At 54.7% G+C, this 25,415-nt stretch overlaps 10 protein-coding genes across 10 annotated transcripts; 7 read left to right on the forward strand and 3 right to left on the reverse strand.

The window, feature by feature from the left end:
- Nucleotides 1-210: 210 nt before the first annotated feature.
- G647_00794 (uncharacterized protein) lies at nt 211-2,228 on the forward strand (the record flags this gene model as incomplete). Its single annotated transcript, XM_008724197.1, has 5 exons — nt 211-230; nt 289-414; nt 464-495; nt 554-639; nt 693-2,228. 5 exons carry the CDS (start codon nt 211-213, stop codon nt 2,226-2,228), a joined length of 1,800 nt encoding a protein of 599 aa, XP_008722419.1.
- A 592-nt stretch (nt 2,229-2,820) lies between these two features.
- G647_00795 (uncharacterized protein) lies at nt 2,821-4,655 on the forward strand (the record flags this gene model as incomplete). Its single annotated transcript, XM_008724198.1, has 4 exons — nt 2,821-2,851; nt 2,911-3,541; nt 3,595-3,878; nt 3,931-4,655. 4 exons carry the CDS (start codon nt 2,821-2,823, stop codon nt 4,653-4,655), a joined length of 1,671 nt encoding a protein of 556 aa, XP_008722420.1.
- Nucleotides 4,656-6,120: 1,465 nt separating this feature from the next.
- Nucleotides 6,121-7,152, forward strand: G647_00796 (uncharacterized protein; the record flags this gene model as incomplete). Its single annotated transcript, XM_008724199.1, has 3 exons — nt 6,121-6,595; nt 6,655-6,894; nt 6,953-7,152. 3 exons carry the CDS (start codon nt 6,121-6,123, stop codon nt 7,150-7,152), a joined length of 915 nt encoding a protein of 304 aa, XP_008722421.1.
- Nucleotides 7,153-10,323: 3,171 nt separating this feature from the next.
- On the forward strand, nt 10,324-10,716 carry G647_00797 (uncharacterized protein; the record flags this gene model as incomplete). Its single annotated transcript, XM_008724200.1, has 1 exon — nt 10,324-10,716. The coding sequence occupies one exon, from the start codon at nt 10,324-10,326 to the stop codon at nt 10,714-10,716; it is 393 nt and encodes a 130-aa protein (XP_008722422.1).
- A 1,200-nt stretch (nt 10,717-11,916) lies between these two features.
- Nucleotides 11,917-13,376, forward strand: G647_00798 (uncharacterized protein; the record flags this gene model as incomplete). Its single annotated transcript, XM_008724201.1, has 2 exons — nt 11,917-12,488; nt 12,542-13,376. The coding sequence occupies 2 exons, from the start codon at nt 11,917-11,919 to the stop codon at nt 13,374-13,376; spliced, it is 1,407 nt and encodes a 468-aa protein (XP_008722423.1).
- Nucleotides 13,377-14,489: 1,113 nt separating this feature from the next.
- G647_00799 (uncharacterized protein) lies at nt 14,490-14,882 on the reverse strand (the record flags this gene model as incomplete). Its single annotated transcript, XM_008724202.1, has 1 exon — nt 14,490-14,882. One exon carries the CDS (start codon nt 14,880-14,882, stop codon nt 14,490-14,492), a length of 393 nt encoding a protein of 130 aa, XP_008722424.1.
- A 722-nt stretch (nt 14,883-15,604) lies between these two features.
- G647_00800 (uncharacterized protein) lies at nt 15,605-16,645 on the reverse strand (the record flags this gene model as incomplete). Its single annotated transcript, XM_008724203.1, has 1 exon — nt 15,605-16,645. One exon carries the CDS (start codon nt 16,643-16,645, stop codon nt 15,605-15,607), a length of 1,041 nt encoding a protein of 346 aa, XP_008722425.1.
- A 216-nt stretch (nt 16,646-16,861) lies between these two features.
- On the forward strand, nt 16,862-20,080 carry G647_00801 (uncharacterized protein; the record flags this gene model as incomplete). The annotated part of the gene is made up of 1 exon (XM_008724204.1): nt 16,862-20,080. One exon carries the CDS (start codon nt 16,862-16,864, stop codon nt 20,078-20,080), a length of 3,219 nt encoding a protein of 1,072 aa, XP_008722426.1.
- A 399-nt stretch (nt 20,081-20,479) lies between these two features.
- On the forward strand, nt 20,480-21,687 carry G647_00802 (uncharacterized protein; the record flags this gene model as incomplete). Its single annotated transcript, XM_008724205.1, has 2 exons — nt 20,480-20,862; nt 20,925-21,687. 2 exons carry the CDS (start codon nt 20,480-20,482, stop codon nt 21,685-21,687), a joined length of 1,146 nt encoding a protein of 381 aa, XP_008722427.1.
- A 482-nt stretch (nt 21,688-22,169) lies between these two features.
- G647_00803 (uncharacterized protein) lies at nt 22,170-24,665 on the reverse strand (the record flags this gene model as incomplete). Its single annotated transcript, XM_008724206.1, has 9 exons — nt 22,170-22,423; nt 22,561-22,667; nt 22,794-22,918; nt 22,997-23,587; nt 23,679-24,030; nt 24,094-24,187; nt 24,263-24,359; nt 24,419-24,508; nt 24,573-24,665. The coding sequence occupies 9 exons, from the start codon at nt 24,663-24,665 to the stop codon at nt 22,170-22,172; spliced, it is 1,803 nt and encodes a 600-aa protein (XP_008722428.1).
- Between the last annotated feature and the right edge of the window lie 750 nt (nt 24,666-25,415).

A 25,415-nucleotide genomic window follows, 5' to 3' on the forward strand; every position in this document is an offset into this window, starting at 1 on the left:
ATTGGTGCTCAAAGTCTCCCGGTATCTGCCTGCTGCCTTCCGACACTCATAGAAGTTTCTGCGTTGCTTCACGCGTGGAGTTGACCACTGCTGCCGGCTATTTGTGTATGATGGCTCCTGCCGTTGCCGTAAGCTTTCTCTGATACAGGCACCTTTGGGAGCTTCACACGCGCCGGAAACGCTGCAAGTGCCTATCGGAAGTCCGCCCTGATGTACGACTATGCGATTGTGTATGTGAATTTCTAGCTCTGCTCATGCAAATGAACTGACATGTGATCTCTGTGGCAGTCATCTCGTCTACACGGTCCCCCTTGCGACAGCCTTGTCTATCATATTGGGACCTCTGTTGACCCGCCGTGATATCTACAAAATATGCTTCTTGCAAATCGTCGCGGTGTCATACACGATCCCTTGGTAAGGGTCAAGTCGGTGACACTGATCGCGCTCCTGCTGACCAGTCCAGGGACTCTTACCTTATCCGGAACCGCATCTGGAGTATGTCGATGTCTCCCTGCATCGATACTTGGATCTCAGGCTTGCTAACTACCCGAAGCATATCCACAGGATGTCATAATAGGACCAACACTACTCGATATTCCTGCTGAAGAGGTCTTCTTCTTCCATGTTCAGACATATATTGTGGGTAATCTTTATTTGCATGACTACGTGCGAGGCTGCTAATTCTTCGTCAGACTACATGTCTTCAAATTCTCCTCAATAAGTCGGTTCTTGTCGCCACTTACCTGCATAATGAAGCAGATCCCAGAGATCCCGTTGGCAGGTCATTACTCCTGGGGAAACGAGCAGGTCAGCTTGTCCTTACCCTCTTGGCGCTTGGACCAATCCTCTTGCGTGACGGGCCCAAGGAAGGGCAATACCTCCGACTCATCTTGGCCTGGGCCTGTCCGGTGATGTACATGCTTTGGACCTTTGGCTATCAGCTACTCCTCACCCTGCCGTGGACAAAAACATGGTTACCTATCGCTGCTCCAACATTGTACCTGTGGATCGTCGACACGCTTGCGCTCCGGAGAGGTACGTGGAGTATCGAATTGGGGACTAAGCTCGGAATCCACGTCTGGCCTCATCTGGAGATCGAAGAGGCAGTCTTCTTCCTGTTGACCAACACTCTCATAGTGTGGGGATCAACCGCTTTCGACAATGCTATGGCTATCCTCGACGCCTTTCCCGAGCATTTCGCTGTCGTTCCCGGGACCCCATCGCCTATATTGATGTTCAAAGCACTGTTCTTGCCCACTTCGAAATATGACACGGCCCGTCTGGAAGGCTTACAGAATGCGCTTACGGTGCTTGCGAAGAAGAGCCGGTCCTTCTACTTGGCTTCAGGCGTGTTTGCAGGTCGCTTACGGATCGACTTGATCTTGCTCTACGCATTCTGCAGGGTGGCCGATGATCTGATTGATGATGCGCCGTCTGTGGAAGAGGCAGACAAATGGGTGCAACACTTTACTTGTTTTCTTGATGCGGCATACTCGTCGAAACGCGATCCTGGTCGCTTACGGGCATCTCTAGAGCCTTTCCCTTCAAAGGCTCAATCCATCCTAGTACTGCTGCCAACCGATAAACTACCGCCAGGACCGCTGTACTCACTGCTCGACGGCTTCCGAATGGACATGAAGTTTTTCAGCAAAGGATCCAAGGATCAACCACCAATTCAGAGCTTTGCGGACCTTGAACGGTACGCCAGCTGTGTAGCCGGAACCATTGGAGAACTATGCCTGAATCTGGTCTACTATCACGATCCTGATGGAGGCATTCAGGATGAGATGAAACACAAATGCCTCGCCGCCGGCTTTCAGATGGGCCAAGCACTCCAATATGTCAACATTGTTCGAGATGTGAAAAGTGATGCCGTTGTTGGTCGATGCTACATTCCCCATGAATGGTTTGACAAATCCGCTGAAACTTCCCCCAAAGCGCAAGCTGCTGAAATCTTGGGATTCCGACGTCAAATTCTGGACACTGCATTCAAGATATATGCGGAGAACAGGGATGCGATTGAATGTTTGCCCTACTATGCTCGCGGCGGTATCCGTGTTGCGGTCGAGAGCTATATGGAGATCGGCCGGGTGATGCGCGAGCGAATGCGACGAGGTCAACCTCTGGATTTTGCGGGTAGCGGTAAGAAGGGTCGAGCTAGCGTTCCTAAGTCAAGGAGGATACGGGTTGGCTGGTGGACAATGATGGGTTGGAGAGGCGCAGCATGATAGAGAGCATTGTCCCTTTGGCGTATTTACCATATTAATGAATGAAGTCCATAGACCGCCCTCATCAGCTTCCGAATATTCGAGGTGTACCCCTGTTAAAGGCAGACTGCTGGTGGTTGGTGGTGTGCCTCCTGAGCCTGGAGCTGGATGAGGGGCGCCCCTAGCAGACGCCAAGGGCGTGCAAAGGGGCGCACGAGGGAAGCCGGAGGTGCGTGCGGGGCTTGATGCATCATCACCTCATGCCCTTGGTGCCTTGCACATGCGACAGCGGCAGACCTGACCAGATCTTGAACTCTCATAACTGGTACCTTCCTACAACTGCACTGCAGACTTCACGGCGTTAGCCGGGGCAGTGAAATTCAGTATATGTCTTGTCGACGTCGTGTGCGCTCTTGCTAGATGCCATGCTCAGTCCTAATCATCCTCCGAATGCGTCCGGAAATGGCGGCGTGCCAATGCGTTGGTGGGAAAAGTCATGTTGTCATTGACTTTACACCTACATGCACATAATATACGCCATGTGATTCTGTCGGATTTGCACCCGGGATCGGGCTCTTGATTCTCGTGCAATCCGAGTGCAGCGACTGAAAGGATGGACAAACCAAAGAGTGCCATCATCGTAGGTGAGAACGCGCGGTCCGGGCCTCTGTGTCTGTGGCCGAGACTGACTGCAAGTTTCCAGGTGCCGGTGCTGGTGGCATTGCCAGTGCAGCAAGGCTCGCCAAAGCCGGGTTTACGGTCACCGTGATCGAGAAGAACGACCACACTGGCGGACGATGCAGTCTGATCCATGACAATGGCTACCGTTTCGATCAAGGCCCCTCCCTCCTTCTCTTACCCGATCTCTTTCGAGAGGTCTTCACCGACCTCGACACCTCACTTGAGGCTGAAGGAGTGGAGCTGCTCAAATGTGAGCCCAATTACAATATCTGGTTTGGCGACGGCGAGTGCATTGAGCTGTCGACAGACGTGACCAGAATGAAGAAGACAATCGAGAAGTGGGAGGGCAAGGAGGGCTTCGAGAGATATCTGGCTTGGATGCGGGAAGCGCATGTCCACTATGAGGCCAGTGTCGTGCATGTGTTGAGAAAGAATTTCGGCACAATTTGGGCCATGGCACGTCCCAGCTTCCTGCCATATCTCATGGCACTGCATCCCTTTGAGAGCATATGGGCTCGGGCCTCCCGGTATTTCTTGACGGAACGGCTCAGGCGGGCATTCACATTCGGGAGCATGTACATGGGCATGAGCCCGTTCGAAGCCCCTGGAACGTACAGCTTGCTTCAGTACACAGAATTAGCTGAAGGCATATGGTCAGTCTTGCAGGAGCCCCAACATGCTTTGTTAGCCACTGACTCGTACTCAGGTATCCGCGAGGCGGGTTTCACAAAGTCCTGGATGCCCTAGTCACAATCGGCGAACGTCTCGATGTCGAGTATAGGCTCTCGACACCTGTTGCCCAAGTCAACATCGACAGATATTCGCGGCGCGCTACCGGTGTTACCCTGGCGTCAGGGGAGGTTCTGGATGCTGACATTGTGCTTGTCAATGCCGACCTCGTCTATGCTTACAACAAACTCCTGCCTCCCTCGGACCGAGCTACCTCATTGTCGAAGAAACCCGCTTCCTGTTCTAGCATCTCATTTTACTGTAAGTCAAACGAATCATACCCGTCTAGACGGGTAATGCTGATATTGCGAAGGGTCCATGGACAAAGTGATTCCTGAGCTCCATACACACAATGTCTTCCTGGCAGACGACTATCAGCACAGCTTCGACGACATCTTCAAACGTCAGCAAATACCCCAAGAGCCCTCCTTCTATGTCAATGTGCCATCAAGGGTCGACCCAACTGCGGCCCCAGAGGGCCGCGACAGTGTAGTGGTCCTCGTCCCGTGCGGTCACCTACTGGAAGGCGAGGTCGATCGGGGCCTCAACCCGCAGAACGCCCAAGATTGGCAAGCGATGGTTGCCAAAGCTCGACATGCCGTGTTTGAAACCATCCGGCTGCGGACAGGTGCTGATCTACAATCACATGTGGCGCATGAGATTGTCAATACACCAGGCTCGTGGAAAGAAAGGTTCAATCTTGACAGAGGCGCCATCTTGGGCTTAAGCCACTCCTTCTTCAACGTGCTCAGCTTTAGGCCCAAGACGAAGCACCCGGATCTTGGGAGCCTATACTTCGTCGGAGCAAGTACTCACCCCGGCACAGGCGTACCCATTGTCTTGTGTGGTAGCAAAATCACGACCGAGCAGATTTTGGACGACTTGGGTATGGCCAAGCCTTGGTATCCCGGCGGACACAAACGGAGGATAGTCAGTGACTTGGACAAGGAGGGCTGGCACCCCCTCGATCTCGGCCATACGCTTGTCGCGATCTTCATTGCACTGTGCCTGGTGCTCTACATGTTTGCATTCACATAACGCAGTCCAGCATGGGAAGATAGACGGAATCGGAGCGTTATCGGGGGTTTTCGGTTTGCCTAGAATGCTCTCTAGAGTTGGGATCGTTGACCAACCGCTGCCTTTTCCTCATACTGCAAAAATTATCTTCGATCGTTCCGCCGAGTCTCGGCCAGCGGCACGTCATATCAACAAAGAAGGGGCCCACCTACCTCGTATGGAGTATCACAGTAGAGGCCTACCGAAGTAGGTGGAAGCTGACGCTGGCCCCGGCCGGAGAAATTACGAAAGGCCCGCATACCGTTCTCCGTACCCGGTACTCTGTACAAGCTACAGCATTCGACTAACCATTTAGTCAGCAGCATTGTGACCTCCCCTGTGGCGACATCAAGCATCGTCGATCACCAGGAAATGCCCGGATCGGCGGTCAAATCATGTTACTTCCGTGACTTCCTAACGTTTTGGCGGTAGAGCCTTGCTACTCGTTTCCCAGCGTCTCCGAGGGGAGTAACTTGTGACTAAACCCCGCAAGCTTACGGCACCGACCATCTGGTCTTGGGTGGTGAGAGGCCTTGCTTCCGCTGACATCGCGCCCTTCCGCCAATACCGGGCTGGCGTGAAGCCAGCTGCCTCGCAGTATCTCCCGGTTTGCCACAGGAAAGGAAGTGCGATGTCCTGAACAAGACAGGTCGCAGCTGCTCAGAGGGAGATGGCTTGCGGCAAATCAGCCTGCAGCCCGTTGACTTTTGGAAACGTCAAATCCGACCACATCCGGGCGCCGAATGGTTCGATTCCTCGTCGACAGACTATTGCAGAGTCTCGACAAATCTCAGACCACCACGATTGCTGATCACAGCATGCGGAGTGGCCACCTACAGAGCACATTTCGAAGCTCTGCACGCTAGGGAACTCTCTCCATTGCGTCAACCAGTTACCATCCTGTTTCATATTTCGGGTGCTAATGTTCGGTATAGCTTGTGCATTGGTGGCTTTTCCCATCACCCTTTCGGGACACGAAAACAAAAAAGCGATGCCCTAGCTTCCAGAGCCTCGCAGCTGGATGAGGCAGATGACCCGTCCTGGGACGGAAAAGCGTCTACAACGTTCATGCTTACTTTTCCGCAGAAAGATTACCCAAGGCCTTCTGTGCCAGGCTCGGGTGGGACGGCAGCACTCCCTTGGAGGTGATGGTAAAGCTCGAAGGCGAGATCCTTCCAGCACATGCCTCGTTATCGAGCAACATGTCGAGTGTCTCGTGTTGGGTTCGACGCTGGCAGCAGACGACGTCACGGTGCGGCTTGCCGCCTCCGTCCGCATCAGACCGTGTCAGAAGGTCGATATATTAAGCCGCCCTGAAGCGCACGCTCCTTCTCGACTCATCAGCGCATCACGACCAAGGAGGCCTGCGATCCCATTCAGCGGCAGCTCAATTAGCCTACTCACCTGATACCCTCGCACCGAAGATCTTCACGACCCTCAATTCACCATGGGCAACGACGTCTTCCGCCACAATGGCTTCACCAACACGGTGACAACCAACAACCACATTACCGCCCCCGGTAGCGATTGGTACTGGACAGTTTGTGCGGTTATGACCGTGTCTGCCTTTGGATTCATGATCCATTCGTACTTCAAGCCCCGCAGCCAGCGCCTGTTTCACTACCTGAATGCCACCATCTGCCTCATTGCGGCTATTGCGTACTTCTGCATGGGCTCCAACCTGGGCTGGACCGCTATCGAGGTCGAGTGGGTGCGCAGCTCTCCTGAGGTTCGCGGCAACATGCGCCAGATCTTCTACGTCCGATACATCAACTGGTTCATCACCACTCCTCTGATCGTAGTCCAATTGCTCTTGGTGGCTGGCTTGCCCACTCCCACCATTCTGTACACCCTCTTGATGACCGAGATCGTTGTTATCAATGGACTTGTTGGCGCCCTCGTGAAGAGCTCCTACAAGTGGGGTAAGTGTTCCACCATTCTCCTTATGACTGTTGCGCATAACGTTGACCGCGAAATGCAGGTTTCTTTACCTTTGGCGCTGTGGCCTTTTTCTTCGTCGCCTTCGCCATTGTCTGGGATGGCCGCGCCTATGCCCGTGTCCTCGGCGCCGATGTCATGCGCATCTTCAACATCCTCGCTGCCTGGATCATCCTGCTCTGGACTGTCTACCCCGTCATCTGGGGCGTCTCGGAGGGCGGTAACATCATTCCCCCTGACTCCGAGGCTGTCTCGTACGGTGTCTTGGACCTCCTTACCAAGCGTAAGTCTCCAATTCTCCAGATGATCTGGTGGATCCTGCGACTGACTGTTCTCAATAGCCGTCTTCGGTGCCGTCCTCATCTGGGGTCTGCGCAACGTCGACCTTGAGCGCCTTGGCATCCACGTCAATGATGCCAACCCACGCGTCCCAAGAGCTGCCCCTGCTCCTAAAACCGAAAAGGATGCCGAGGCCGCCGCGGCGGCCAACAATGGTGTCACCGCGCCGGCTGCCGCTACCACTCCCGAGACTGCTGTCTAAGCAGCTCGCCGGCGTCTGTCTCGCCCAGGATCATCTGCTTGCGTCGTTAATCTGGCCATCCAAGCAGATGTATGCTGAGGTGATCGAGAGCACCGGACTCACCGCACCCCAGGGGTCCAAGCCTGGCCTTGCATAATACCCTCTCCTCCAGCACCAACCACAAAACTCAGGAATAAGCGACAGGTCACTCGTTCATGATGACGGAGCGAAGGAGTCAGAGATGACGGAATTCACTAATACTTGGCAGTTACTGCTTCGAAGGCCGGCTAATTTGTCAGTCATGTCGCGACGATACCCAAGACACCATGTGCCAGCATTATTGCTCGAAGAGAGTACGTAGTTACTCGACTAATACTTACCCCATTGTTCAGATAATTAAATGTCATAATTGCCATTGGTTGATCAGTGGTTCACATGCCCGCCCTTCTCTGATGACTGACCTCACATAAAGCGGAGGTCTGACATGGCAGCGCCCAGAAGTGACTTCGGAATACTGTGTAGCTTACTATGGTAGGAGTACCGCAGGATTCTGATCGTGCCACGCCCTACCAGTGTCGATCGGCTTACCTTCCGCTTTCCCGTACTACCTCGTACTGTGTAACAGCCACTTCTTCTTGGTTCTTCTAGGTTCTTTGCATTTCCCAGTCTCCTCCGTCGCGGTGGAAAAGATGACAAGGAGGTACGGAGTACGGAGTAGAGGTCACAAGACTCTATCTACACGAGGCAAACTTACCCCGTGTCGCTCCCAGCCACCGGGAAATCTCCAGCGTGCAAGAGATACACATTTTCGGGGTGGCTTGAACCCGCCTGTCACCAAAGTCGACAAACTGACTTTGCGCCTGGCCTGATTCGACCCTAGCAGGAAGTATTTCTCGGAGGTTTTCCTGGCAGCTGCAGTAGCGCCGGCTACGGGGTCATAATTAGTCTTTCCATCGTAGCAAAAGACAGCGTCCTGCAATTGAAAAAGGAGACCTACTGGGCAACTGAGTACCCGGCCCATACCGCGCGCATCACTGGTGAACAAGCAAATGTCCCTCAAAATGTGATGATCGCCGATCTGCATGGGTTGCGGTCTCTGCACTTTCTCCTGCAAGTGTCCGGATCAAGCACGCGAAATGAAAAAACAAAACAGTCGAAGGAGCAAAGAGGACGGGGACCACGGTGATGCGGCATGCACATCTCGCTTTTGTTCGATAGTCCCCCCGCACCGCTTCTCATCCTAAGCGAGCAGAGTGCCAACGCCTTTTTCAGCAACTCCATCGGACCTGTTCGGAGCCATCAGTGCCCACTGTCTACAAAGTACTACGAGTAAGTGTATGGGGTACGTGCGACATCTACGAATCAGATGGCTTACTATGTGGGAAAGTGATTGTGCGGAGTGACCAGTGAGAAACAACAGTAATTTGGGTCGATCATTGTCTACGAGGACCACACCACGGAGTATGCGCGACATACTGGAGAAGAGACGGTGAGATCGGCGAATGAGAGCCTCATTTGAGACAACAAGTCTGCATTCTGGGCAGGATGTCGGTAGGGACTCGGCTCAAGGTGGAAGAAGGCAGCGAGCTAATTCCAATTACCCAGTACTCCGTACAGTCCTGTGTACGGAGTGCTTGTGCTCGGGTACTTGGTAGTTGATCATAGCTGGCCCCGAGGAAGCAGCGCTGCTGCACCGTCGCCAATGGACTGTCGCACAGACCATAGCAACGGTAGCCCCCTTTATCTCTAACCTCGACATAGTAAGGAGTGCTTGCTCACAATCTTCATGGTCCCTGTTTGCTATCAGCCCTATTGTGGCCTTGACCAGGACAGCTTTCCGCTGTGTACACCAGTACTGGGCAAGCGGGGTCAGCGAGTTTGCTCCCCGCCTGAGAACACCGCTTCGGCCTGGGCCTGACTGCTGCAACGGAGAACATCGATTCGACCAAACTGCGGTCCCGCGCAGGCCACAAATCTCGAAACACTCTTCCCGCAGCCAACCAGAATTAGGTCGCCGGCGGTCGCGCGGTCAGGTGCAGGCGACGTCGTGTAATGCGCGGCGACGACAGGCCATAACAGCATCCGGCGAAGGTGCGCGCAACACCAGTGGTAGATCAAACACATCCAACGCACATTGGTCGGCGGCGGGTGAAATTGGACAGAGTGATACCGGCGGCTAGAAGAGGTTAGGGCCAGCTTGATGGTAGAGAACAAATCCAAAGGCGACTCCAAGCCTGATCCGAGAGTGAGAGCCCCGATCAGCCAGTGGGACGCGTGCTGGGCAATCAATTCTCCGCGTCGACATCAGGGGCTGAAAGTGGTTTGCTTCGCGGCGACGATCTTGGACGAATGGGCGCGGCGCGCACTTTTTAGATTCTGAAGTCGCTGCTCTTAATCTTTTAACGCAGTTGTGACGCGGGATTTCTAGCAGATGAGGTTTCCAATGAGTTTCGCGCGGTGCCTGGCTAATCTGGTTAGCGGCCGGACTAAACCGATCTAATATGGGTCCGGTGCACCCTGAGTGGGCTGTCGGGAAATTTGGCATGACGGGCATTGGCTGGCGGCTCAGAGTGCCCCCGCAACAGGCCGTGGGGGGGCCACTCACAGGCGCTGTTTCAGACTCGCACCAAACTCTGCCCTCTGCCCATCAACGAACCTCAATCCAACCCAAATCTGCCAGACAACCAGTCGATGCGTGTCAAGTCGCGCTGTCGACACCGGCGTCTGCTTTAACCTGCACGCAATCTAGCGGGCCCTCGGCCATGATGCCGCTAAGGGCCCTGCCTCCAGATATGCTCGCCGGCCGCCACATATACTCTTGTCCTTCCCTGACCCCGGGCCTTCTGAATCCTTCCTCACCCACACGCAAAGCACCAGGATAGCATATCGCTGTCGTCCGAGTCACTGAGCTCCCTCTCAGTTCCTGTCGCATTCGTTCTCTTCAACCCCGAGCAGCGCTCACTCAGCTCGCCTTGCGCGACGCCCGCAATATCATCATCCACGACAGATACTTCGACGAATCAGATCTCGTCCAACGCTCACTTCAATCTACGCAACAGGCCATCTAGAGTCAGCCCGACTCACGCAAAGAGGAGTTGATCGTGAAAGCGTTCGATGCAGTAGCCTTTTGCCTTCGACAGCCTTGTGCCCTGCTTCAGATCTAGCCCAACGATACAACTTCACTCAGCCAAGATGCGCATTCACTCAGCATTCGGAGCGCTACTGCTCTTCCTCACATCATTGGCTCTTGCCACTCTGCCTCCTGGGGACTGGTCGGGGGAGACCACCATCACTGTCACTGCTTCCATGTCGACCACTCACACCGTCACGAAATATCTGACGTACGCAAACGCCACTACGACTTCCAGTAGTTCCTCCGTCACCCCGACAGGCTGGAACGTGACCTCGAGCTACCTCACGGGAGCAAGCACAGTTCACAGCCCAGCCCTGACCGCTTCCGTTTCAGCGACATCCAGCGTCTTCCCGCCTATTGCCTCGGCCACTGGCGCAGCCAGCTCGCTAGAGATGAACCTCGCCGTGGCCGGTCTCGCTGGCGCTGCGGCCTTGTTCTGGGGCTCATTATAACCCCCAGCGTCCGACCCTTGGTCGATGTACCCAGCAGCCGTTGGGTAGCCAATCGACACATTTCATTTCCTTGTCTTGACTGAGTCAACGTTCCTTATCACAAGCACTAGTTGCTGGTTTTATCTCCGTTTGATCTACGAACATTCGTCTCTGGGAGAGGTTGGAGAACACACCGAGGAGGAGCAAATCTGGGCACAATGACTGTTACCGCAGCCGGTACTTTCATGGTCCACCCGCTGGTTGGAGGGCGACATCAATCCACGCCTGGGGCGCCGATGGACAGGGGCGGCCAGTCGCTCCATGCATATCCCCGTGAGCGCTCTGGATATGGGGGAGGGACAGGCGTAGGCTTGCGGATCCGACTGCTGGGACGTGTGAAGGGTCATGTGGTTGGGGAAGGGGCATGGCTGGGCAATCACGACCGACATGATGAACTGCTTCGTCCATATACCCTGGAAGCATGGAAACCGAGTCCTCAGTCTCTGTTCGCACCGCCAATGTACATTTAGCTAGTTGAGCCGAGTCTTGTAATTGAATCAAGAAACATGATGAAACATGGGCGTGTCTCCCTGCGTCGTGCCCTGGATCTGGTGAATGAGGTGGCATACGGTGCGGACCCTCAGCCGTCGTCAGCGTGGAGAGTTGCTCGATGCCATCCGGTGAACAGCAGTAGATCCACAATGTACTTCGTAGTAACCACTCAGTTGTCCGTCCTCCGTACTCGTCCTGCCAGCTGTCGCCTCCTGTTCGGAAAGGGATCTCCGTTCCGGGGACTGCTCCTCGGTCTTTCACAATGGTAACACAAGGTATTTTTGACCCAACCACATTTTTTGGATCAATAAATCAAGTCTGATCCATCAATGCCAATGTCATTGATTTCCTGCAGTGTGGTGGTCACGGGCCTCGATGATGGCTGCGGCTTGGGAGCTCGTAGGGCTGAATCCTCACCCCCCACCACCCTCTCGGCGCGTCATCAGTCATCAATCATCACATCCACCCGACACGCGATGTCCTTCCGAATTGGAGACGCGTTGTGAACTATCTCAACGGCTCTCTGCACTTTATCTCGGCCCTGTGCTACTCGGACGCTGCCACTTGTCGCTCGTTTGGGAAGCAGATATTACTGACCTACTGTCATACTACTGACCTACTGGCTCGACTGACATACTTACGCCCGCATCCTACTGTAAACTCCCCAACATGGACGAACCTGAGCTTCCTCCGGTCTCAACGGCGGCGCAGGCAGGAAGCCGAACACACGCCCGCCCGTCCTTACTGCTGACTCGGAAGAGGACGCGTTCTGACTATGCCGACGAGCCTGCTACTTCCAGCGACCCCGCGACGTTTTCCAGCGACGAAACCGCGCCCGGTGCCGAGAACTATGCCGCCGGCAGGAGGAAGAAGAAGCACACGTTCCGAGGCTCGTGGTGGGACCTCCACCCCGCTAAGAGCGGTACGAGGACGAGCCAGAGGAGGAAACGCGAGTTCAGAAGGAATTTCGACTCGGGAATATTCATGGGCAGTGAGAGCGAAGATCCTCTGTCAAGCGATTCCTTCACCATGGAAGACGAGTTCTTGAGGGACCAAGAAAGGTCCAGTGAGGAGAAGCACGATTCTCAGCACCCAAGATTGTGGCCGAGCGAGAGCCTGGAAGCCACGCCCAGAACGAAACTGGCTCTGCGCAATTCCGTGCAGATGCCAAAGGAGCATGAAGCCGTGTGCCACGTCGTCCGACAGTGTCTCGAGCTGGGCAAGGAAGATGTGGATTTGTCGTAAGTACCTAGTCCGGTCCAGCCTCTGCAGAACTCTCGTCTGATGCTTCTAGGGTCATGTCTCTGTCAAGTCTGCCGTCGGAGGTCAGCACGCTGAACACACTCAGCAAGCAAGAGGAGATCGCGCCGGGCATGCTTCATATCGGCACCGATCTCGAACCCCGGCTCCGTTTGTTCCTGGGCAACAACCTGTTTACAAAACTTCCCAGTGTAGTTCTCGATCTTCGAAACCTCCGCTTTTTGTCCCTTCGGAACAACAATCTCAGTTCTATCCCCCCCAGCATCAGAGATCTGGTCAACCTGGAATCCTTGAACATTGCAGGAAACCAGTTGACCGAGCTTCCTTCCGAGGTTCTGGATCTCATCAGCCAGTCCCGCTTGCAAGAGTTAATACTGCAGCCGAACCCATGGAAGCAGCTCTCGAGGTTGCCCCTCAAACGCATCCACCCGGACTCAATCCCTCGCATGGAAAATGGGAATCTGCGGCTCTGGAGGGCCATAGCGGCCCCCAATTACTTCGAGGACGAACTCCCGGGACGACTGGCGCAGAATTCTCCTGTCCCGTCGTTGACCGAACTTGTTCTTCGACAATTGTCCAAGATCGATCGTAGAGGAGAAACGGATTACACCGACTACATGCCACACGGTAGTCCTCAGACAGTGCTCGACAATCTCAGCTTCCTCAAAGAGCATCCCGATCGACGATGTGGCTCGTGCAAACGACAGATCGTCCTGGCAGCCAAGGAAGAGATCCAATGGTGGTATGTAAGCTGTGACCCATCGAGTGAAGCGACGGCCGGGGAAGTCCTGTCGCCTCCTGGAGCCATCCCATTCCGACATCTCCTTTGCTACGATGGATGTCCAAGATTAGTACCAAGGACGGAGTAGTTAGTTCGGAACTTTGCAGAGGCGTGAATCTATGGGATATCGGCTGGCACGGAGTATTTCTGTATGTAATACTTCCAGACAAGAGAGCCTCACAAACGGGCACTTCAGGCTACGTAACGTGAGATGTAGTCCTTGGACGATGCATGAGCTCGAAAACTACCAACAGCGAGATGTTCCTTATGTGAGACTGACCAGAATTGAAGCGAACGAGCCATGAGCCATGAGCCATGAGTTATGCTCCCGCACTATTACCCACCGCGTCTACTGTATATGCATGTCTATATGTACTCCGTACATCCCCAGGTTTGTCCCAGCACGGTGATGTATTCCCCAGAAGTTTGTCGTAGAATGTGGTGTCTAAGGTACATCCGAACTCTACCTCACCTCTCCCTTCCGTTAACCGATGGGATAACGCTGACGTACTGTAATCTGGCGGGTACAGTTTACCTTACCGAGTACCGTACCGGACGAGGACGTGAGCGACGGTGGGATTTAGCGTTATTCTTAGACAGATTGACCTGGATTGACCTGGATTGACCTGTTATATGGAGTGAGGAAACTAGATGAAGGGATCTATATATCTTTATAATGGCATTATGATGTAGTACAGTACAGTGCTGCGCTGGATGCGATATGATACGATACCAGGGGATATGGGACTGCGATATCTCCTTCCCACACGACTTGAACTGTACTGTCTACCTACCGTACTTAGGGCTCAAAGTGGTGAATACTCCATACACGGCCTGGGCAGGTCAGGTCCAGAGTAAGTACGTACATAAACTACCCAGGTGCAGTAGTCGGTTGGTCGATCGTGGCTTGGCTTGTCAACTACATGCGCACAGCACTTAACATACGGTACAGGCGAGAACTACGTACAGTAGGTACTTTGTACTTTGTACTTACATGACATTGGTCTTACTCATCTTTATCCTTATACTTATCTTTTCGAGAAGCAAGGCAATGCAGGGCACGTGAACCGGCGAACCTTCGATTTCATGGAAGAGAGAACAGAACAAAGAGACAAACATAGATCATCTCCCCCTGCTAGTCTATTCTAGTCTCCTGAGCCGCACATCTTTGGCTTTGCCGCCTGCGGTCGTGGTTGACGGCTCACTTTTGTCCATCGCCGTGCCCGTAAGCTTGACCCCGGAAGGGATGTGCATCGCCATAGGCATGGTCGACCATCTTCGAGTGGGCCACGATTCGTCTCTCAATCTCGGCTTGCCAGTTCTCCGTTGTGCAGCGCTTGCGCTCCTCCTCATGCTGGGGGTGGTCGCCGGGGTTGACGCTGAGACATTCTCGGGATTTGGGATCGTCGAAGTAGATCTCCTCGATGCGGGTGTCGAAGTCGGTGATTCTTTGGTCGTTTGGGACTCGGAGGTCACCGGATAATGGGGACGGGGGCGATTTCGGGGACTTGACGAGGGCGGCCTTGACCTTTTTGATTGGTGATAGAGAGTGGTGATAACGGTGTTGGTGTCGGTCTTGGCCCTCAGGCGGCATGGTGGCTAATTTGAAGTCGTAAAGCTGACTTGACCTCTATGGTTCTTTCGTTGCTGATGGCACGGACTCTTGTCCTGCGTCTCGAGGCTGGATGTTCTCGAGGATCGAGGACTTTTGAGACCCTCCACCCGGCGGGCAGTGGCTGGAGCTTCAACCAAAGTGGAGGATCGCTCAGAGGAAAAGCCTGGAAGGCAAGAAGGACGATATTGTCGCGACGACAACCTCAATTGGATGGGTGGTAACGTGTGATGAATCTGTGAGGCGGCAATGGACGTTGACGTGAGCCTAGTAAGAAGTGTGTTGCTGATATCTTCCGGCAAAGGTTGTTAATTGAGTTCTTGTTCTTGCAAGCTGCAGCGCGGTCGGGAATCACCCAGCTGGCCTGGCACATTTGTGTTGATACAGCCCCTCGTTCTCTCTCCATCAATGGACTCGAGTCCGACGGTCGACCGTCGGTATAAATAAGGCCTGGCAGTGTTGTCACAGGTTATGATGTCGTGGAACATGTCACAAGCATACAAAGCAGGCAGGATGGAAAGAAAAGGGAGCAGACACCACACCAACCAAGTGCATAGGGAGCAGGAAGGTTCAAGAGTTAAGTCAGTATCAAGCCGTGTTCTGTTCGCCGTCGCGTCCCATTTCCGTCTAAGGGGGTATCTCGAGTCGTTAGGTCATCACGCCCGACAAAGGAGCCGTCCCAGCTCCGACCGCGGGTCGAAAAGTCAGCGTTCGAAGAAACCACCGTCGCTCATGTCCTCGTCCTGGTCGCTGTCCAGATCGGCAGGATCAATGACACCATCATCGTCAAGCCATTCTGGCTTTGCCTCGGTCAGATCGCGTCCACTGGTACTGCGCATTTGAGCATCTTCCTTCCCACCGAGTGTAGCTAGGCTGGTCTTGAGCTGTTTGCGGGTAGTCAGCTTGCCCTCACGTAATAATCCCAGCTGTGCCTCTCCTTGTTCCATGAGCTCCTCGATTTGATACCACATGGGCGGCTTATCGCCCGAAGCACTGCGGACCACGTTGGCCGCGTGGTCGTACTGACTGCGAAGCTCCTTCTGCTGCTCCTCATCCAGGACGGCAAAGTCGAGCCTGTTCATTTGGAACTTCCCTCTCCTCTTCTTGTCTTTGTTGTCGGTGTGGTCGTTCGGAAACAGGCTAATGTACTTGTCACCCAAAGGAGCATACTTGGCGTAGTTGAGATCCACCTCTGTGACGTGTATCAGCTTTTCGAGCTCCTTCCGTGCATTTTCATCATTGCAAGAATCTCTCTGCTTGACCAGTTTTTTGAGATTTCGCTCCGATTTCTGTCGCTCTACGAAACGGATAAAGTGATACCGCTGAAGATTCTTTCTGGCCTCCTGTTTGAGTTTGTTCTGTTCCTGCTCGAACAGCAGGGCGGCAAGCTCACGCTCCTTCTCCTGACGGATTGTGCCAGGGAGCTCTTGTTTTTGCAACTGATTCTTCAGCGAATGGATTCTCGTGGAGGGGTTGGTGGCTCGTTCATGCTTGGTTTTTGTGACTGCAGACCGGACGGGTGGCAGGCTGTGCGCGTCCTCTCGTTGGGATTCTCTACGCCGCTCGCGTCCTCCGTCGTCTCCGGGTCGGTATGATTCGTAGTGCCGAGGATGATCAGGTCGAGATCCGTTATCGCGCGGAGCCCATTTCGGACGGTATTGATCGGTCCCATTGGGCTTCGGCCGGTACGAATTCGAGGCAGGGTGGGTAGACGATCGGTGTGGAGGGCCACGCTGTTTTGCCATTCTGCAGAGAAGCGAGCGTGGAGAGAGAGAAGAGGCAAGGATAAGTCGAGCTTGGCTTGAATGAAATCCAAGTCGAGCCTCGTCAAAATTCCCCAGATTTTCTGATTCTGCCGCTCGTCACCGCCTGCGCCAAGTGGGGCAAACGCTAATCCTTTCTGGGACATGTTCACCTTCACCTCACGCCCGCCTCAATTTGGTGTTCCGCGGAGTGACAAGATGGAAACTGCCATCCGCTTCTCCCAGAACTCCTTGCCTGGGAGCGATCAACGCTTCTTGTATGTGGATGTCGTGGGCAAGTCTTTCCGCTTGTGCAACATCACGGGCCAGGCGAAGGACGGCGTGCAGTATGACACTGTCCACACCACGACCAAGGTTCCGGCATTTCGAGCATTCGACTGGCACCCATCCAATGAAGACCTGGTGGTAGTGGGACAAGCTGGGGGAGAGGCCACCTTGCTGAATATTGCCGAAGGCTATCAAGACTCTCTGTCGTTTCAGGTCAGAAGCCAGCGCTCCTGCAATGCGGTCGCCCTCAACACCCAGAACCTGCTGGCTGCGGGCCTCGATAAAGTCCGCACGGACTTTTGTCTGAATATATGGGACTTCAACCAGCGCATGCCTGCACCAGGGTCCAAGGGCTTCTCCAAGAACTATTCCGACCCCTTGCACAAGCTGGCCAGTGGAGAACCGATTACAAGCCTCAAGTTCTTCCAAGATGACCCTTCTCTCCTAGTTGCGGGAGTCAAAGGTCAGTTTGTTAGGCTATACGACCTGAGGGAGCCTTCGGTCGGAAATGGGCTCCAATTCGCCACAAGATGCGTCTACAACTTGGCCATCGACTGGCTCGACGAGAATTACTTTGCTTCATGCTATCCCACCAGCGACCCTTCTATCTGCGTCTGGGATCGCAGAATGATCAGCCGAGTCAACACGCCGCACATGGGCTTCCAGCATAACGAGAACCGTCCGCCAGAGGTGTCGCTTGAGCTGAAAAATGCTATCCAGAGCCCCGGAACCATCTGGAGCTTGAGGTTCTCAAAAGCTCAGCGTGGTTGCCTGGGTGTCCTTTCCAGTACCGGGAATCTGAGAGTGTACAGTCTGGGCAAGGACTTTTCAGAAACCTCTAGGGTCGAGCAAAATGAAGGCCATGACATGTCCTGGGAAACAAGCCAACCACAAGATATCTACCTCGATCGGACGCAAGACATTGCTAAACAATATTCAGACCCGTCCGCTCCAATGGAGGAAAAGTCACGAATTGTCTCCTTTGACTTCCTGACGAGCACCACGAAGTCTAAACGACCCAAGATCCTAGCCTTGGACGGGCACGGCCGAGTTAAGCTCACGTCACCGAGTCCAGTACCCACCCCTACCACGCTTGCCCCTCCCGGATTTTTGTGCAGAGGCACCTCTTCAACCGAAATGTTGTCCAGAGAATCCGCCGAAACCGGTACCACACTCGATCAAGTTCGTCGACGAGCGCAGCCCCGAAACACTCTCAAGAAGACATTCAGACAGCCGCGACAGACCAAGACAGCTGCTGATGGTAGAAGAATGTCAAGCCTGGACGACCAGGCATGGCATGCGGATCTTGGCTTCTACGAGACAGATGTGCCTTTCTCGGACCTTCTGATTCTCATCGCAGCCCAGAGGCTACGCTGTGAAGCCGGCTACCTGCTGAATCCAATCCAGAACAAAGCAGTCGTCTCGGACTCTCATTGGCTGCAGTCGTTCTGGGCCTGGGTCGAACGTGGTGTCAGGATCTCTAAGAATGGCAACATGGCCCAAGACAACCTGGATTTATCGTTCGTTGGCGTCTATAGTCTTTGGATGGAAATCATCGACCTGAAGAACCGAACTCTGGGTCCGAGTTCCAATAACCTGGGCCGGGTCATCGAAAACCTCGTCCGCCGTCTGAGCGTGCCTAGTATCAATAGCGTCGACACGGAATATGCTGCTAACAGGCAGCTTTGCCTCCACACCGCCGGCTTAGCCTGGTCGTCGGAGGAACTCGAAGTCATGGTCAAACGGCTGGTGACCAAGAATCAACACACAAAGGCCGCAGCATTGGCTCTATTCGCAATGGATCGTAAGCTGGCCTACAAGGCTCTCCGTAATAAGACTGCCAACCAGTCTCACAAAATGCTAGCAATGGCTATCGCAGGAGCCTTCAAGAGGGCGAAGGCGGGTGACTCGGGGACTGTGACCGGGGATGAATCCGACGAGGAGGATGACTGGGCAGCCACGATCGCATCTTTGGCCGACGAGTTGACCGATCCTTATGCCCGAGCAATTCTAGCCTATGTCAAGACCGGCGATTGGTCGAATGTCGTCGCAGAGGAGTCGCTTCCTCTCAAGTATAGGGTATGCGTAGTTTTGCGACACTACGACGACTGGAAGTTGACACAGTATATCGCTCAGGCCACCAAAGATGCAGTCGCCGCAGGGGATATCGAGGGTGTTATCCTCACTGGTACGGCGACACAGGCTTCTTTCGATCTAATGAGCAACTACATTCGGCGCTTTGGCGACTTACAAACGGCCGTACTAGCACTTTGTCCTGCCGTGCCACGCTATCTCAACGACGAGGCAGTGATTCGCAAGTTCACAGCATGGAAGGACGCGTATAAGCATATGATGAATAGCTGGAACCTCAAGTTCCACCGTGTTCGGTTCGATATTGCCTGCCAGAATGCGGCCAAAGATGAATCAGGACGACCCCTCATACCTCCGGCAAAACAACAGGTCCGCCTGGTGTGTCAGTATTGCTCGCAAAGCCTCGCACACAAGGCTGGAACCAGTGGAGAGACATCTCCGGGATCCAAGACAATCGATACACCCAGACATCCGCTCAGTAAGGAAAAAGCTGCAGCTATCGGCACTGTCTGCCCTAAATGCGAGCGCCATCTGCCCCGGTGTGGTGTCTGTGATATGTGGCTTGGAGTCCCAGATGAGTCTTACTTACCTTGGTACGCGACTATCCATGCTTCAAAACACGACTTGGGCAAGGCCAGCCTCGACCTCAGCGCGAGTGTTTCAGGCAGCATTCAAACCACACTCGGGCCCGACACTTCGGCAAGGGGAGGATTGAAAGGCACTGCATCGCCTCGACCGAAAAACTCCCCACAGAGGCAATCGAAAACGTCAGCAACTGATTCGTCGACCAGGACAGCAATCCCCATTGGCAGTGTTGCGGACTTGGGCACTGATTCCGTCCCAGACATCGTTCTAGAACAATCAGTGATCCCAATTGCAGAGACTGACCTGGAAGCGCAGAAGGCGGAAGAAGCTCGGAAGTGGGACATTGCCATGTCTCGCTTCACAGTGTTGTGCGTCAAATGTTCCCATGGTTGCCATGCTGCTCATGCACGAATGTGGTTCGAGAAACACCGTGTCTGTCCTGTCCCCGAATGCAGATGTCTGTGCAACGAGTGATATTCAGGCGTCTCGCATCTAGCTTGGCACCCAGCAGACGCCGTAGTCAAACTCGACACGATTTCTACCTCGCCAAAACGGCAACGACTGCCGACGGGAAAGCCTTCGTGCCATTGAGGACGTCGCTCGGGACGCAAGCGGCCATCCTGATCCTACTGTGGTTCGCCACATCAGGAAGGGACAAGGACCACCACCACCACCACCACCACCCAAGGGATCAGGCCCGCCATCTGATGTCACGTGGGGACTTACTATTCGCGTCCTAGTCCTAAATCAGAGTGTGAAGCTTGGGCTCTAGGAGAAATATCAACCTCTTACCGTGCCCATTCCTCCTGAATTTTCCATTGAGAGTGTTTGAGTTGCCATCAGGACCAGGTCCACACCATCAGATATATCAGGATGACTCGACCATCGGCCCCTCCAGCCCGCAGAAATGGAACCGGTATCCTCTTCGCGCTCATCTTCGCCATCCTCTCAGTTTGCGCGGTTTATGCACTCCGAATCGCGTCGGTACAGTCAGGAATTGCGGATAAAATGGAGCGGATCACCACAACTCACCGATTTCTTGAACATCCCCTGTCTCTTCGGACGACTTACACAGGCATCGCGCCCGTCGACCAAGGTCTGACCTTTCTTGTTACGGCCTTCATGAACGCGGCCTCTGGCTGGGATGCGGGCTTCTTCGTGTTCCTGGGGTACTTTTTGGTGTCCTTCTTCGCAATTCTAACAGTCTGGGCGGTCGAGAGCTGCAGAGAAAGGAACGGGCGGGCCTTGACGAGATTGTAAGGCTCACTCCTCTGTCATGTGGCCTAGTGTGAAGTGTGATCTGACGCCCATGAATCAGTACTTATATCTACGCCCTCTTGTATCAGACTGTCGGCGGAGCCGTCATCGTGCCCATCTACTATCTTGTATACCTCTATGACACATCTAGCAACTCATACTGGTCGAAGCCTCGAAATATTCCACTTCCATATGCGAAAGCACTCCTCCCGGCACTGATCATCGGCTACCTCATCCCTACCGGCTTGATATTCCTTCCCTACTCTGCCCCGGACATGTGGACTACCCAGGCGGCGGTTGCCTTCTGGCAACCCTCGCCTTGGTACGTCGACATACTCATCTGGGTGTTTGCGAAACTCTACTCTGGCAGGAGCAGCACCAAGAGCAGTCCCTCGAACCGCAACAGCGACATCCTTCATCTCAACCGTATCTACCTCACGTCCTTTCTAGTGACCGGCATGTTACACCTCTTTATAATCTACTTGATCCTCTTCTCGCCGAACTCCGAGCATAGCTTCAGCCATATGTTCCTGGACCCATTTTCTTACTCGTCGACCCAAATGTCCATGGTCCAGGGCATGCACGGGATCTTCCTGGCCGATTTCTGGATCATCTTCGCCAGCTCACTGCTCTGGGCGTACCTTGCGCTCTGGGACTTGAAGAGGGTCAAACTGGCGGACGTCAATCTGTGGTCGGTCGGAATCCTACTTGCGATAGGCACAGTTGCCGTGGGACCTGGCGCTGTAGTGACGGGTGTCTGGTATTGGAGAGAGAAACAGCTAACTGGCCAGGAGAAGGAGAAGGAGAAGGAGAAGGCGAGGTGAGGCGAGGTGAGGTGGTTGATTACTACAAAATGACGACGGCGGGATGGACACAGTGGGAGGTGGGAGTTGGGATGTCAAACAGGCACTAATTACCGAGAATTTGCTCCCTGCGGAGTACTTCTCTCGGGATAGAGGGCTTGAGATAAGACACAGGGTAACTGCTACGCCGAAGCCCCAACACTGTAGGGATTGCCAAAACTTGGGTCGGTCGATGTCCCTATCATCCAGATTCATGTGCCCAGTTATCTGACAAATTTGAAGTATGAATTCCTCACCCGCGCCCGCAGTAGACGCTCGTCCCATTCCAATCCAACTCAGACCAGTCCAATTAGATGCTGCCAAAGAGACCCGACAAGAGCCCCATATCGTAATCCTCAATACTAGACCACACGATTCCACACTGCACAAAGCACACACACCCACTCACCAGATACAGCCACAGCCACAGCAGCTAGCTATCTAGCTGACTAGTAAATCCAGTTCTAATCTCCAGCCCTCCCATTCCGCACCTCCGTCACCACATCCCGCGGCGTCTTGTTCACCTCCCACATCGGTCGCGACGGCGACGGAAGCGACGCGTCAAAGACCACACGCTGGTCGGGGCCGCCGCCCTCGGTCGTCAACAATGTCGGACTCGAGCCTGGAGCGGCGTCAGGGTCTCGAGCCTCAGCGTCCCAAAACCGACGGTGGCGCACGGCGCGCATGAACCACGGAGCTCGGCCCGTGCGAGGTTTGTCTGGGGGTAACACAAGTTGTCAGCGGGGATGTACAGTACCGTAACCCTTGTCGCGGCCACTTTCCTCGCCCAGCGCGGGTAGGGGGGCGGAAGGGAAGGGTCTCGAAGGGGATGGTAAGGTAAAAGGCCGCACTCACAGGTCCAATATTCCTTGAGGTCCTCGTCGGCCGGGACGATGCGGCCGAACGAAATCAGTTTGATCATGTAGGTTAGGATGTTTATCGTCACGTAGGTCATAATCCCGCTGTTGTGGGTGGGCGTGGGAGTTTGTTAGTCACAGATCACAGGTGCGAGGGGTCCATGGTGGGGCCAGGCAGACATAGATATGGACAAGCAGGCAGACAAGCAGGCAGGGAGGTACCGCACTTACGCGATGAGACCGTATGCGATCGAATAGGAGAAGGGCATGAAGATCAGGGTGACGAAAGCCGGGAGCGCATCGCCCGCGTATTTCCAGTTGATGTCGACGATGGAGCGGGCCATCATCCAGCCGACCTGAGCGCGAACAGTTAGCGGCATGGCCACCACCGACGCGTACCAGTCCTAGGTATGTAGGCGAGGAGGAACACTCACCAACACGAGAGTACATCCCGTGGCCCACGGCGGGATGGACGCAAAGATCGGGGAAAAGAAGATGGCGATGAAGAAACAGACGCCCGTCGTCATGGCGGTGAGACCGGTCCTACCACCCTCGGCGATGCCGGCGCCGGACTCGATGAACGCGGTGACGGGCGACGTGCCCATCAGGGAGCCGATCGAGATGGAGATGGCGTCGGTGCAGTACGCGAGCGTGGACCGCGGGAAGGCGCCCGTCTTCTCGTCGACCACGCCCGAGAAGCGCGCCATCGAGTACAAGGTGCCGGTGCAGTCGAGGATGTCGACGTACAGGAAGGTGAAGAGCGCGAGGGCGAACTTGGGCCCCGCCCCCGCGACGTCCCAGTCCTGTGCGCCCAGCGTGTGTTGGATCGGGTGGAAGTGCACGACTTTCTTGAAGAAGTCGAACCGGTCGTTCCCCTCGGGCGTGTCGGGGAAGTAGGTGAATGACGTGGATCGGGGCCACGACATGATGGACACGACCGCGATGCCCACGATCATCGCCGACTTGACCTTGTACATAATCAAGAGGGCGGTGATGATGCCGCCGCAGAAGATGCCAATCCAGACCTGTCAGCCATGGAAAGGGACGATCCGAGTCAGTGTCCGCCGGTCCTAATACTGTATCATGGATAACAAGAACGAAACTGCGGGCGCTTACCGTTGGGTTCTGGAGCTTGTGGCTCTGACAGACGCCAAACTCGTCCTGGTATTTGGCCGGGCAGCCCGCGAGGTCGAGGGGGGTGCTCTGTGCGCCGGTGATGACCCCAAGGCCCGCCGACGTGGACATGCCGATCAGCGTGAGGAACAGGCCAATGCCGGCTGTGCTGGCAATTTTGAGCGACGAGGGTATGACGGCCACGAGCCACTGACGCATGCCGATCAGGGAGAGAAATACGAAGATGAACCCTTCGATGAATACGGCCGTCAAGGCGAGTCGGTAGGAGACTGGCCCGGTGCCGTGGAACCCTACTACTTGGTAGGTGAAGTAGGCGTTCAGTCCCATTCCGGGGCTGTATGATGCAGTCGGTATCAGCAGGGTCTCGTCCTGGGGGAAGAGAAATGAGAACTCTTACGCAAGCGCCACAGGTAGATTTGTGAGGAAGCCAAACATAAAGGAGGCAAGGCCGGAGATCGCGGCCGTCGTGGTGATCAGGTCCCTTTGGACGTCTGAGCAGGGTGGTGTTAGCTAAAGCATCATGTTATACCGTGTCAACCTTTCCGAGATCGACGACGCCAACGTACCGAGGACGCAGCGCGCATACTCGGTGTCCTTGAGACACGTCGGGTCCGATGCGCTCTGACAGACACAAGTGCCCCCAGACTGAGAGACGATGGATGCCTTGCAAATCTGGGTCAACAACGTTCCGCACGGATCAAACCTCCAACATGGATACTCACATTGACAGCGATAATGTACGCCATGGTTGCAAAGGTGGTCACACCGGCGCGCAGCTCCGTGAGAAACGTCGTGCCTGGAATCTCCTTTTCCTGTCGAAGGATGGTTATCGGATTCATTCCATCGAAGAGCCAGAGAGAGATGCCAGAAACTTACATGGCCACAGCCTTGCAGGCGGAAGACGCGCCCGAACGTCGACTTCGCGACATAGTCGTTAATAGCCTTGGTGTATTGTCGAGTGGCAGACATGTTTGGATTGTGAAGCTGCTCCAACACCGTGAGGCAGTCCCGCCAGCCTCACGCCGGGGAGTAGGTTGGACATAATAAATACCGGCCAGCGAGCAGCGAGGGGCCATGCAAGAGACAGGCAATAGAGAGGTTGCGAGACACACGACACGGCTGAGAAGAGCCGCTCCTCGTAAAGAGACCCCCTTCGGTCTGGGCCATTCCGGCGGCTTGTCACTATTTCTATGTGCCACGTGTCTCGACACGCTGCCGTGTCCGGTGCAGATAGAAGGACGGCATCTCTTTGGATGAAAGTCGTGTGTGCGCCGTCGGGCAACGGCCAGCCGCATGTTGTCTTTCCCAGCCCGCTCGTATCTGCAGTCGGAGTGTGACACGGGAAAGACTCAGGACCGGGGCCAAGCCTGCTACGGTCGGCCTCAAGCAGCCTGTATCGCTTGGAGGAGTTGCCCAGACACCATTCCCCTGCAACTTCTCAAATGCCATCGGCCCAAATCAGTTACCCTTCTCAAGCCACATTGCTGCAGTCGCGCAAGTGATGTCCAATATCAATGTCCACTTGTGAGAAAGGGCCCGTCCGGCCTGCATGCCAGCCTGCCTACACGGGGGCTGTGCCATGTACGCGAGCCGAGGAGCTGAACTGTCTGTCTGTCCGGCCGTCCGTCTGTGCAGCTTGGATTCCGTGAACCTGGTAAGGCTGCGGGCGGGGATCATCTTTCCTTGCTATCTATCTATCGTCTGTCTGGCCATCAATCA

The sequence above is a fragment of the Cladophialophora carrionii genome (assembly GCF_000365165.1).
Source record: "Cladophialophora carrionii CBS 160.54 unplaced genomic scaffold supercont1.1, whole genome shotgun sequence".
NCBI classification, from domain to species: Eukaryota; Fungi; Ascomycota; class Eurotiomycetes; order Chaetothyriales; family Herpotrichiellaceae; genus Cladophialophora; species Cladophialophora carrionii.